Source organism: Meles meles, chromosome X (genome assembly GCF_922984935.1).
Source record: "Meles meles chromosome X, mMelMel3.1 paternal haplotype, whole genome shotgun sequence".
Lineage (NCBI taxonomy): Eukaryota > Metazoa > Chordata > Mammalia > Carnivora > Mustelidae > Meles > Meles meles.
In genome coordinates this window covers 17,611,021-17,623,560 of record NC_060087.1, presented here as the reverse complement: position 1 = coordinate 17,623,560, position 12,540 = coordinate 17,611,021, and the positions used below count along the sequence as shown (strand labels likewise).

General features: G+C 38.4%; 1 protein-coding gene across 5 annotated transcripts in view; it reads right to left on the bottom strand.

Annotated features, from left to right (window-relative positions):
* Positions 1 to 12,540, bottom strand: part of CNKSR2 (connector enhancer of kinase suppressor of Ras 2) — a 299,498-nt gene that overhangs the window by 5,707 nt on the left and 281,251 nt on the right. The window contains exon 21 of one of the 5 annotated variants that reach the window (XM_045996328.1): positions 5,086 to 6,842. The exons of the other annotated variants lie outside the window; for them this stretch is intronic. Coding sequence (XP_045852284.1) covers positions 6,838 to 6,842 — 5 coding nt within the window. The 3' untranslated portion in view covers positions 5,086 to 6,837. Of the gene's footprint in view, positions 1 to 5,085; positions 6,843 to 12,540 lie in introns of those variants that run through there. 5 annotated transcript variants of the gene reach the window in all.

The following is a 12,540-nucleotide window of genomic DNA, read 5'->3' as shown; positions in this document are numbered from 1 at the left end:
CCGAACTGCATCAGATGGAATGGCATTCACTGGAGTATATCTGATTATAAAAATCTTCCAATAATGTACCAGGTTTCATGTGACTGCCGTAGTAATGCCTGCCACATTGTAAATGTAGTAAATGATCATAAATTTTCATTAATAATAATAATGCTTTAGTTAAAATGAAATATGAGAATGTTTCTATGCAAATGTAAGGAGGAATCTGGCACATACTAGGAGAAGATACTCAGTGTTTGTAAGATCTGGGAAGGAAATACTCCAATTATGTATTTTTGTGAAAAAAAAAAAAAATTAGAGATTGGTTCAGGAAGGGATCTTTGATCTATTTGAATGAATCAAACTCCCATCTTGTTCTTTAATCAACTGAACACGGATGTCATATCTTTCTCAATAATGATAAACAAAGATAAACTCAGATTTTGCTTTGAGTGGTAGATAGGATTAGGGCTATCTCACATTTCCTTTAACAGGGAGCCAAAGCGTACTATTTGAGGAATACTAATTATATTGGCTCAAGGAGTAAATATGGAATGTTGTTCATCCCACCATGGTCCATGTGAATATTTTAGGCTTTCTGGCATACTTAAAAAAAAAAAAAACCCTCCCTAATTGCTAATTGCTAATAACAGTAGTTAACATTTATATGTGCCAGGCAAAAGGGTAAATGATTACCATTCACAGTCTCTCTTAATTCTCCCCATACTGAGAGGAGATCTATTTGATTTTCATTTGATAGCAGGGAAGAACCTTGCTCAAGGACATACTTAGTAAGTGAAGTGACAGAGCCAGAATTGCAGCAGGACAGTCTGGCCCTAGAATCCACAATCTTAACAAGAATTCTCTACTGCCAGTTTTGTTAGGGGTCATTCGAGCTGTGTATGTAACAGTAGGCGTTGACGAATCTGTGAGAATTCCTTAAAGAGCAGCATTTTTAAAAAAATGTCTGAGAGTGTACCTAAAACTGCCCCCAAAGCCCATAAACACAGTACCTTAACTTGAAAGGATCACCCTTAGCAGTAAAAAGTCTCTTCATTTCAGTTTCATATACAATTTTTGGCGCTGCTGCGGAGGTTAGCAACTAATGGCAGGTATGGTTATTGAGTCCTTCCATTAGAAAGTTCCTTGTTATCATCAGCACATGCTACCTTTAATCCCTCTCTAACAAATTTTTGACTTTTTAATCATATGCCTAAGTTAGAACTATAAAAATACAAAAATCCCTCTTAAACAACAGCTTTTTAAATTCTCTTGGCTCATCCCTGGATGTCAACAACACCTAGAGGATTTTGAGGGATGGGTGAATGGAGGACTGTGCAAAAGAGGAGCTGCTTTGTGGTTTAATAGCAAGATGGAAATAAGATAGAGAGTTTTGACTGAGAATGGTTTGGAGCCAGAATGGCACAAAATCATAAGGTCATTGAGAGTAACTAAACGGGAGTTGTAAAAACAAGGATGCATTGGAACAGCATAATTCCATTTCATAAATCATAGGGCAAGAAGAGACCCTGAGGAATTATTTGGTCATCATCATCCTTTGTGCCTCAGGACAAGATTGCATCTAAAGCCAGATGTAATTTCATAGAGCTGGGGAGGGGGGGGTGGGTGGCCAGGAAGGGTGGGAGGCCTAACTGATGTGAGTTATAGTGGTTAATGTATCAGGTAGCTTAATGCATCAGGAGCTTTTCAGTTTTTGAAAGAATGTGAAGCAAAAAAGGGATTCAGAATTGAGTTTTAGGAATTAAGGGAGGCAGAAGTATTTTTATATTTTATATAGTAAAATTTTCTTTTAAGATAACTACCTAATACTGTAGGGAGTATATATTTTGTTTAAAAACATTCTTACCCAGTTTTCTTTCTCCCCAGTTCTTAATGTTTGTGGAATACTGGGCCAGGGGACTGACTTTTTTGTAAAATTTCAATGTGGTCTTACTTAAGAAGGATAAGTCAAGGTTTAATATTAAAAAGTGACACACACAGCTATTAAATCAATACAAATGGAAAGTTTTTTTCCCCCTTCTCGTGGTTAAAGGACAACATAATTCTGTGGAGAATCTGGTTTGACAGCTGTTAAGAAGAATTCAGTATAGATTTATCTCGAGGCAGCACATTTGAACAAGTAATCACAATGAGACGGAACACAGAAACATTTCCAAGTATACTAAGGGAATAGTGCAGCTCCTACTAGAGCTAAGTAGATAATTAAGGCTCCCCTCCCCCCAGTTCATACACATCATACACATATGCAACACCACAAGACACAGCAGTGGGATGAGAAAGGATGAGGGACTGAGATGCCAGGCTACCACAAAATGTCACCAATTACTTAACATTTGAAGACTAGACAAAGAGTCCTTTTATTTCCAAAGGACGGGGGTGAAGAGGAAAGTCACGTTATAAATCTGATTCACTGTGCTCAACAGTCAAAACAACACAGAACTCAACATTCAAGACAAAAACAGACCTTTATTTTCTTTTATAATTTTCAATTGGTTTCCTTGATTTTTTTTTTCTCAGAAGAATACCAGTTAAGTCAACTGGGGATACTGTTGCAACCTTGCGAGAATACGAAAGCACCTTTATTTTCTTCCTTTTGCCCTCTTCTTCTTCTTTGTCTCCTCACTTCTGGTTTCTCTTTTTTATACTTTGGCTTTTCTTCTTCTAGAAGAGGCTCACTTTGGAAGATGAGGCAAGCAGTTGTTGAGTTCTGCTTCCCAATTGACTTTCTTTCAATGTACCAGTTCAGCCATTTGGAGCACTGGCGGAAGGCCAGCTCTTTTGTAATTTGAAAGAATGTTTTCTGAACGTTGGCAACTTGTGGAAGACCACATGCAAACCATAGGACGTATATAGGAACCTTCTGCAATTCCTAATGAGGATGTGTATTGCTGCTACAGTGAAATTTTAATTTGTATCCAATTTACTCGGGAATTCTGGGTCTGTGCAGGAATAAATTCCCTCCCAAATTTTATTTATGTTTACAATGCGTAAATTAGTCCTTTATCAGATGACATACTCTTTCAATTTTATTAAAGCAAAATGAACATACACATTTCTCTTTCTGACATAAAATTTCATTGGCAGATAATCTGAGGATCACAATGAAGTTACTGAGGTTGATTTGTACTCTGTGTTTTGGGGCTGGGGGGCGTCATTTCTGGCTGTGTCCTACTTGGCAGGGGAGAAAGAAGAACCTCTATTTTCTCATTCATACTCTAACTACACTATGAAATATGGTGACTCTAGGAATGTGGTATCACAGCGATTCACTGTTTGGTTGTTTCAGATTGCACATGACTTCCAGGTGGTGATTAAAAAAAAAAAAAAAAAAAAGCTCAAGGAAAAAAACCACGAGCTAACACAAAATAATATGTAGTTTGTTGAAACTCTCCTGCAAATGGCTTATTAGCAGATGATAATGCCTCTCTCAGATACTAAAAGGTGTTTGGTTGATGTATTTCCCTACATTCATGATCGGTGGTTTCCGAACTTTTTTGATTATGCATCCTAACCAGTTAAAACACTTGCATTGTTGATAACTTACATAAATGTATTACTGTATATTAACAGATATGCATGTTATAAAACAGACAAAGAAAATAAGTTCAAAAGGACGAGTTATAAAACCTGAGGAGAAATTCTAGTGTTTTTTTTTCCTCCTGTAGCTTAATGGCCCCATATATACCGGGACCGAGACTGACTTTCCCTGAGCAAAGTATGCCTCCCTCTCCTTTGCATTTCCCACTCTTCTCCCAGGCATGGTGCCTTTGGCACTCAGCATTGAAAATGAGTGATGGTCTCCTCTATTTTATACATAAAGTACTCCAAAGATGTCTCCCTATCCTGTGACTGTGTAATTTTTATGATAGCTTACTGTGTGATTTCGCTCAGGTTTCTTTGGTGCACATGAAGGAGAGCAGAATACGAACTTGGAGACTAAGTTTCCCTGCCCCTGCAATGACAATGTCGAAGGAGAGGAGCAAAAGAAAACAAAACAAAACGTGATGCGGTGTACCAACGGGGCTCTTGAAGAAGCAAGCCAACAACGGATAATCATTCCTGGGACATGTTTTGGAAGGGAAGTGTGCTCTTTTAAAATTGGACAATGATGTCCTCATGGAAACAGTTGTTCCTTCCACAACACAGCTGGGTAACAAGCTCAGCAGACTGGGAGAAGCTAAGTCACAAGTGGGAGAGAAGGCTGGACATAGTAGCATTAGTCACTGGTCAGATGTGAGAGGCATTTGTTCTCGCGCAGCCGCAGAGCGCTCGGAGGCTTCCAGGCTGAGAGTGTCACGTCTGTCGAGCACTATTCTTGTCATGAAGGGCAATTAACATTTGCATTGAGGCACAAGACCAGTTTCTGTGAATACTAATTTATGAGCATGCCATAATAAACAACTTATTTATATGTAAGGTGCCAATTAAACTTGTAATGGGTTCAGTGTAGACAGGTTTAGTGTTTCTCGGTTTTATGCTGAAGATAATTATGTATTCAGGAGTTTACACTATAATTTGAATTGCCTTATGATTAAATATTAGATCTCTTAATTCATGCTTTTATATAAGCCGATAGCTATGCCTAGCATTGTAGAACTGGAGATATGGCAATTTGCTATAGCAGAAAAGGAAAAAGGAGAAGATTTTAAGAGCTGGCTTTTACCCATTGCTCTGTACTCAAGCACCCTTTTCATAATTAAAAGTAATTTACATCTTTGAGGCAAAATAATGATGAAAAATGATTTTTAAGGGAGAAACACCTTTCTTTTAAAAGAAGAGCTGGAGTAAATCTTTTCTAAAGAAGAATATGTGAAGCCCATCCTTGTTAAGAATGACCTTGTGCTTCATCAAAATTAAGTAGAGCCCATATTAGTGTCAGGCAGTCCTTTACGCACAATAGGAAAGCACGCTTACTTCCAAGAAGATGTGACCAAAGAGGCAGAACTGAAGTTGATCCTGCATTCACTCTCCGAGCATGTAGTTTCTGCCAAATTGTGTGGTTTAATGCCATAAATAAAGAGTGGTTGAATTTTCTGGGCCCTACAGCTGTTTTGATGACGAGTAGTTCAGACGACAAAGTCTTGGTATCCTTGGCATTGATTTATTGATCCACAAAGGAAGGTTCTTTGAAGGACAATCACAGACATAAATGACAGATTCTAGATTTGCCCATAGAATTCAGAAAATTTAACTAGTAGAGACATGGAGGTCAAAGTACTTGGCTCTCAGGCAGGAATTCATAAAGAGGGCAGTTTAAAACCAAAGCGAAGACACGATTATATTCAAAAATTGATGTGGAGTCACCATATGCCTTAACGAGAACAAACGAAAATTCTTCTTATCATAACATTTTACTATGACTTCAACAGTGAGAATGACCCAAGGTGATCCTACTAATATTAAATGCCAACAAAAAGCTTTTCAATGGATTTCTAAATTCTACAACCATTGTTTTCATATATACTTAAAAAACACATTAAAATGGTTAGAGCACAGAGGCAATTGTAAGGCAGATCAATGTGATTTTTATTCACAACACAAATTCCATTTGTGAGAAAGAAGCAGAGATTACTTCTCTTTGGATATTTACTATCAAGCATACTTAGCAAATTATTTAGCTATCTAAAAAGATTTGATACCAACTGGTCATATTTTTATTTTTAAGTAATTTTATATTTTTACAGGTATTCACATTATGCAGTACCACACACTGCGGCGACAGGAAGGAGAAAAAACATTTCCAAATACAATGTTAAATTATTTGTTCATTGCACAGTATGAAATATCCATTGATTAGCATTGAAATTATTACAGAGTGTCTTAATCCAACTAAATTAAGGAAAATTCACATCCACTACAGAGGAAAAATAAGCAATATTGAGCCATAGGGGACCCAGTTACATAGTATTAAATAATATCTGAAGCTAGTTTGAAAGACATCCAGACAAAATACTTTTTCAAAAGTGAGAACCACAGCCTATAGATTTGGAAAATTTTACAGAAAAAGAATAGCTCATGCCTGTCCTACGAGGCAACACCATTTGTATATAAGTGCCAAGAAATAAGGAGAAAGTTAGGATTTTAGCTGAGGAATCTAATAAAGCCTGGCATGAGGAATTTTCTTCATTAGTGTCACCGAAAGCAGTCTCTGTGTTGCACCTGAATACACTTGATAATAGAAGAAACACAGTAAATTTCAGAGCAGGGTGTGTATACCTTGCCTTAATAGGTTACACTAAGTTTAGTACAATACAGCACGTCAAGTTTTAAAAATGCAAAATACACTTAATACACAGAATTTGCTTCCTCTGCTTTGCCTTAAAGAGGCCACCAAGGAGTCCATTAAATAGCCAGGGTTTTCTAGTTATCGGAGCTGATCCCTCTCCTTTCCTGGTGTCGGAAGAACACAACTGAGGTGTCACCACACACAGCCCTTGCCCAGTCAGTACCCTTGCCCTTCCGTTCTCCCACAGAAACGGCAGTTTTCTGTCACTGTGCTCCATCTTGATGGGCTTTGATCTTATGCTAGTCCCAGTGTAGGAAGCTTGCATTCTTCTTAAGAGTGGCCTGCCCTTCTTAATATCCCTTTAGGGAGGCCCCCAATCCAACACACTTGATGATCTAAGCTTTTTAAAAGTCAGTTTTCTGTTATAAACAGCAAGGACGAGGCCATTTTAGTTGCTTGCAAGAGGTTGATGTTGAGTCTGCGCCGTGCCGACTCTCTCCGATCTAAATTCTCTAAACATTAGCTTATCAATCTGTGAGTCCAATGGGTTGAGTGCCAACAGAAGTGGATCCGATTTGGCATGGAGAGGTTCTACCAACTCTCGCAGTGTATTAGCCTAATATGATAAAGCAGTGATACAATATGATGAAAGACCTGCGAGTGCCATTATTTCCAAAGCACATTAGTATTTGTATTCGAAATACCATCATGCAATACCCATGAAGAGAAAAGAGAAAAAAATGGCTAGAATTGCATATGGTTTTAATACCATCATGTCTTTCTGTTGGCATGCAAGTCTACTTGGCCATAAACGGGACAGTTTTTGTTTTAGGCTCGGTTATTTGGAAACGCCAACCTTATTATACAAAATAATTCACAGCGCAGATACATCTTTTCCCACTTCTATGCTAGCATATGTACATCTGTAATTCTAATCAGAGAAGTTTATGGTCAGAGTGTTTTCCCTATACATGTAAAATGATCAGTCTTCCAAGAAAATCAAACTGTATTTCTGTAGGAGAGCTTTCCTTGGATTCATCCAATCAAGAAGCACGAGGAAAAATTTCCTGGTCTGCCTTCTACCTAACTGCCCTGATCCCTATGCAACCACATGTTCATCAGTGAGACAGAAGAGCCCGGCTAATAGGGCTCCAATGAGGAGGCCACCCGCTGACCCATCCAAACTGGAGAGAAATGAAAAGCCCTCACAGGGTAAACACGGTGAAATGGTGACTTTACACCTGAGCGTAAGCCATATGGCGAGGAATTAAGAAACAAGAGACCAAAATTTCTAAATGATGTGGGCAACAAAGAACAATTGGGATAAAAGAAACTGTAATCTCTTTTAGTTCATTTTCTTTTGGGTTTGGGGGAATCCAAAAATTGTCATCGCGCACAAATCAGCCATATTTTTTCTTTCTAGCCCGAGGCAGATTTCTATCTCCAATATCCCATGGCATCCTTTTTTGAGTTCTATCAAGAAGGAACGAAGTGGGAGAGGGAACAGATAAAGCCTATTGTTCATTACCACCTCCCTTAGAAAATGGAAGGGTGCACTTGCCCATAGCATAGCATTTAGATAACCGGACACAGTGTAGTTCAGAAATCGGCAGAACTAACGTTTATTATATCATATCCTTCTTTTGCAGGAAAGGAGCTAAACATTAAGTAACCAGAGGGAAGTCAAATGAAAGAAAAGACAATACGACATTTTAGAAAATGATAGTCCTGGAACGCTAGCTCCGCTTCCCACCGCTTTGTTTCAGAAGGTCATGGAGTTTCAAACGGCAAAATCAGAGGCAAACTACCTTGGGCACAAGGTCGTTTCTAAATTTAAACTGCTCCTAATTTGTGTAAGCAATTCAAACATTTTGTAAGCTGTTTTCAGCACATCCCTCTTTTCCCCTCACAAACAACGTTACACGAGGAGCTTAATTTCTGGTGCATTTAACCCATGCTGAACCTGAACAAGAGCCCTGAAAATTAAATTACATTTTAGTTACATGTGTGATAATGTTTCTATGTGATTGCTGAATTCCACTCCAGGAGGCTGCAAACCCCTTGTCAGTGGAGCACATTGCCAGAGTGCAGGATGGCAGGGGTGGGGGGTGGATGGCTACTCGGAATGGCTACAACTATCTCCCCAGTCCGGACAGAGAGGCACCAGAGAAGAGAACTCCTTAGGGAAAGATGTTTGTTCCACTAGCAGTGGTCCGGATGCTGGCTACCAAATCTCTGGGGTGGAGGTTTGCTTGTTCAACACAGATTTCGGGGGCCTACCTCTAATCTACTGGATCAGAATTTCTGGGCACGGAACTCAGGAACCTGCATTTAGAGCAAGCAACCCTTTTGATTCTTGGGCCCACCGCAGTCCGCGACCCCGCTGTAGGCCAGGCACATTGGGATGGGCTGCACCGGGGCCAGGGCCGGTTGGACAGACGGCAATTTTGTACCGCGTATACGCATAGTTTGTAAGTCGCGAGCGCTGCCAGTATAACACTGTGTGTCACCCCTCACACAAATTCAAGGTTTTTTTGCTGAGGAACTGGAGGCAAATATCTTTGTCTACAGAGAATACAGCAAGATAAAAGAGGCCTTGGTAAACTGCTTGAATAAATTCCTTTAAGCTTTATTTCTAGGTAGTATTAAATAGTTCCTCTTTATTTCTGAGGCACATGGAATGACTGTAAAGTTACTTCCAGGCTCAGGGTCCCTGAATTCACTGTCTGCTCCTGCATTCGAAATCTCCAGGGCAGCAGCCGGGGCAGACAGGCTGGGCAGCTCTGCGGGACTCGTATGTGGCTCATCTACGGGGAATTTCCAGAACACAAACCAACCCGCTTCATAAATGATACTGTTCCTGGGGCTCCTGGGTGGCTCAGTGGGTTAAAGCCTCTGCCTTCAGCTCAGGTCATGATCCCAGAGTCCTGGGATCGAGCCCCACATCAGGCTTTCTGCTCCGCGGGGAGCCTGCTTCCTCCTCTCTCTCTGCCTGCCTCTCTGCTTAGTTGTGATTTCTCTCTGTCAAATAAATAAAATATTAAAAAAAAAAAACCTCATGATCTATTTAAAAAAAAATGATACTGTTCCATGAAAGTCTCCCCTGGACATCCGGAAATCTCATATTTATATGTGTCTTTAACTTTTCCAAGTCCCTTTCTGGTTCTCAACACCCTGTCCTCTTCTCTCCTTTTGTACTTCCCTTGGACTTTCTCTCCCTCCCTATTTCTACCCTTCTTCTTTGCAGCTGACAACTTCATTTATCCCCCAATAGTCACAATATCCAAACCAGTTAAAACTGATTTATTATAATAAGACTAATTTTATTACTTTTTGAAAGAACAAGTGGAAATTACATGTTCCTTATAAGAAAACAACAAAACTTTAAATTATATGGCTCCTGATGGTTTTGCATTCTTTTGGCCAGTATCCTAACTATAAAAATATTCTCTACTTCCTGCTATTAAAAGAAACTTCACTACTTAGCAGCCTTTAACCAGTTACATTTTGAAACAACAGCAACGTTCTATCCTGTCCCAAGAAAATCAGTAATGTTTCTGTTTAACATGTTACTTAACAAATATTTATTGAACTTCCACTCATCACTGAAACCTTCAGTTGTGAGGTCACCAGCCCAGCTAGATAAAAAGAAACAGATCCTGTTTCCCTGTTACTAAACCCCTTGAGATTTGAAAGGTGAACCCAGAGATAATACCATGTTGAGTCACGTAGAAGATAACTTATTGCAGCCTGGATCCATTTCCTATGCAAGCTTTTTACAGACTGTGTCTATGAAACCATTGTTGAGGAGGATGTTTTTTCCCTTTTTGTTTCATAAATTTTTAAAAATCTCCCCACTAAGAATCATACAAGTGATAAGCAGAAATAGAGATTCTAGAAACCCAAGTTTTAGAAATGTAATCAGCCTTCTAGCAGCGAGCCTGCGAGGAAGAGCTGATGATCCAGAGCTGATGATCCTTCAATCAAATGCCCGAGAATTAGATTAATGGGGTAAGCACCCAGGCACAAATATTTGCAAGAGAATGATCAAGTTTGAATGCAGAATAGGTGACAAAAATCTTTTTCTTAATGAATGAAAGAGAATAATAAATGGGGAAATGGAAATAAGTGCTTAAGCTGGGACAGCACATTGAAAAATTCCCACTTCTGAGTTCTAAGAGAAATTTTGGTTCCATCTACACCATTATCAGTGAGATTGAGGGCAAATTTAAGGGCAAGGCCCCTGATTACTGGTTTTAAGCAGCTTGCAGATAACAAAGGTCACCAAGAGCAGACATCCAAAGAACACTGGAGTTCCCAGGAGAGTGGGAGAGTTTTTTGTGTGCTTAAAAAACCAAACCAAAACAAAACCCAAACTTCTTTAACGTTATTATCTGGAGCCTTGCCTTTTAAATGTGTATTCAGATTCAGGTTTTTCCTTTTTGAATATCTAACATCAAGAACTGATAATCACTGATACTTAGTGTCAATCTTGAAAGAGTGGGCTGATACATCTTGGTTCAGAATGTTCCAACCAAAGACACTTGTTAATTGTGAGTGCCTATTTTCTTGTAAAGGTTGAAGTTCAAAAAGACAGGATATCAGATATAAAAAAACTGTTTGCTTATTTTTTATTTAATACCATAGGGGAAAGGAACTGGAAAGATTTTATTTTTATTTTATGAATCAGAAGTAAATTTTTCTTTTCTTTTTTTTTAAGATTTTATTTACTTGAGAGAGAGAGAGAGAGAGAGATCACAAGTAGGCAGAGAGGCAAGCAGAGAGAGGAGAGAGAGAGGAGGAAGCAAGCTCCCTGCTGAGCAGAAAGCCAGATGCGGGGCTGATCTGAGGACCCTGGCATCACAACCTGAGCTGAAGGCAGAGGCTTTAACCCACTGAGCCACCCAGGCGCACTGGGAAGTAAAATTTTCATGACAAAGTATTCTTTTGTAAATAAAGTGATTAATAGTAAAAGGTAATATATTTTGTTCTTATTCTTAAAGCACTTAAGGGGATCTTTGATTAGCAATTCCAGGTAAAATAAAATATTTGATAAACCTAGCCATCGGCAAAACAGATAAGGAAATACTATTTCCAGATAATTAGAATGTTCCTCTAAATTGCTAAATCACAGTTCTATCCTTTGTGTATAATTCACAGGAGACAGAGTATTTCCTTATGAAAATAGTATCTCATCTTAATGTACCTATTGCTATACTATGACATTAGTGTGCATTTAGGACTTAATTAGTTATTCCAAGTATACCACCCATTCTGTTTTTTTCTACCTGCATTGAAAACCACTTTCTGAAATAAAGGCACATCCAAAGTACTCTCTAAATGTAACATCTATTAGCAACCTTTGAAGAGGTCTTTTATATCTAATAGTCACAGAACTACTTGATATGTTAATTCAATTTATCACCAGTTTATTTTCAATGAAGTATCTAAAGATATTTCAGAAAAATGCACTCTTGAATTTGGCCACGTTATATTGTCATCCTAAATATCACCAATCAGACTTTAAAATAGAAAACGGGAGGGGGGTTGTGGCTCCAGAGTGGCTCAGTAAGTGTCTGATTCTTGATTTTGGCTCAGGTCATGATCTTAGGGTTGTGACATGGAGCCCTGTGCCGGGCTCTGTGCTGGGGCTGGAGCCTGCTTAATATTCTCTCTCTCCCATTCCCTCTGCCCCTCCCCACCCTAAAAAAAAAAAAAAAGAAAATGGGAGGAGTTCATTTTTATAGACTTGCATTATTCAGTGAGGGTTTAATGGGTACCTATGGGTATGTATACTACATCAAATGTTAGGATAAATATACAAAGATTATGGTCTGATTTCAAAGAGTTCATGGCGTAGTTGAATGACCCTTTCTCCATTTCTGTCTTAAAATTTTATAGTTAGAGATTATCAATAAAATTAAGCTCTACTTTATTAAATACAAATATATATATACATATAGACATATTTAAACTCAATTGTATGATTATAATTATATAGTTACACTAATGTATATTATATGTAATCATAATATATAATTACACTAATAGTATATTGTATGGACACATTAATTTAAATTGATTAAATACATTTAGAATATATAGAAAATATGAGTATTTGAAGTTTAGGGCACATTTAAAGAATGGTTAAGTTGGTGCAGACACTTTGAAAAACAGTGTGGAGATTCCTCAAAGAATGAAAAATAGAGCTATACTATGACCCTGCAATTGCACTACTGGGTATTTACCCTAAAGATACAGACGTAGTGAAAAGAAGGGCCATCTGTACCCCAATGTTTATAGCAGCAATGGCC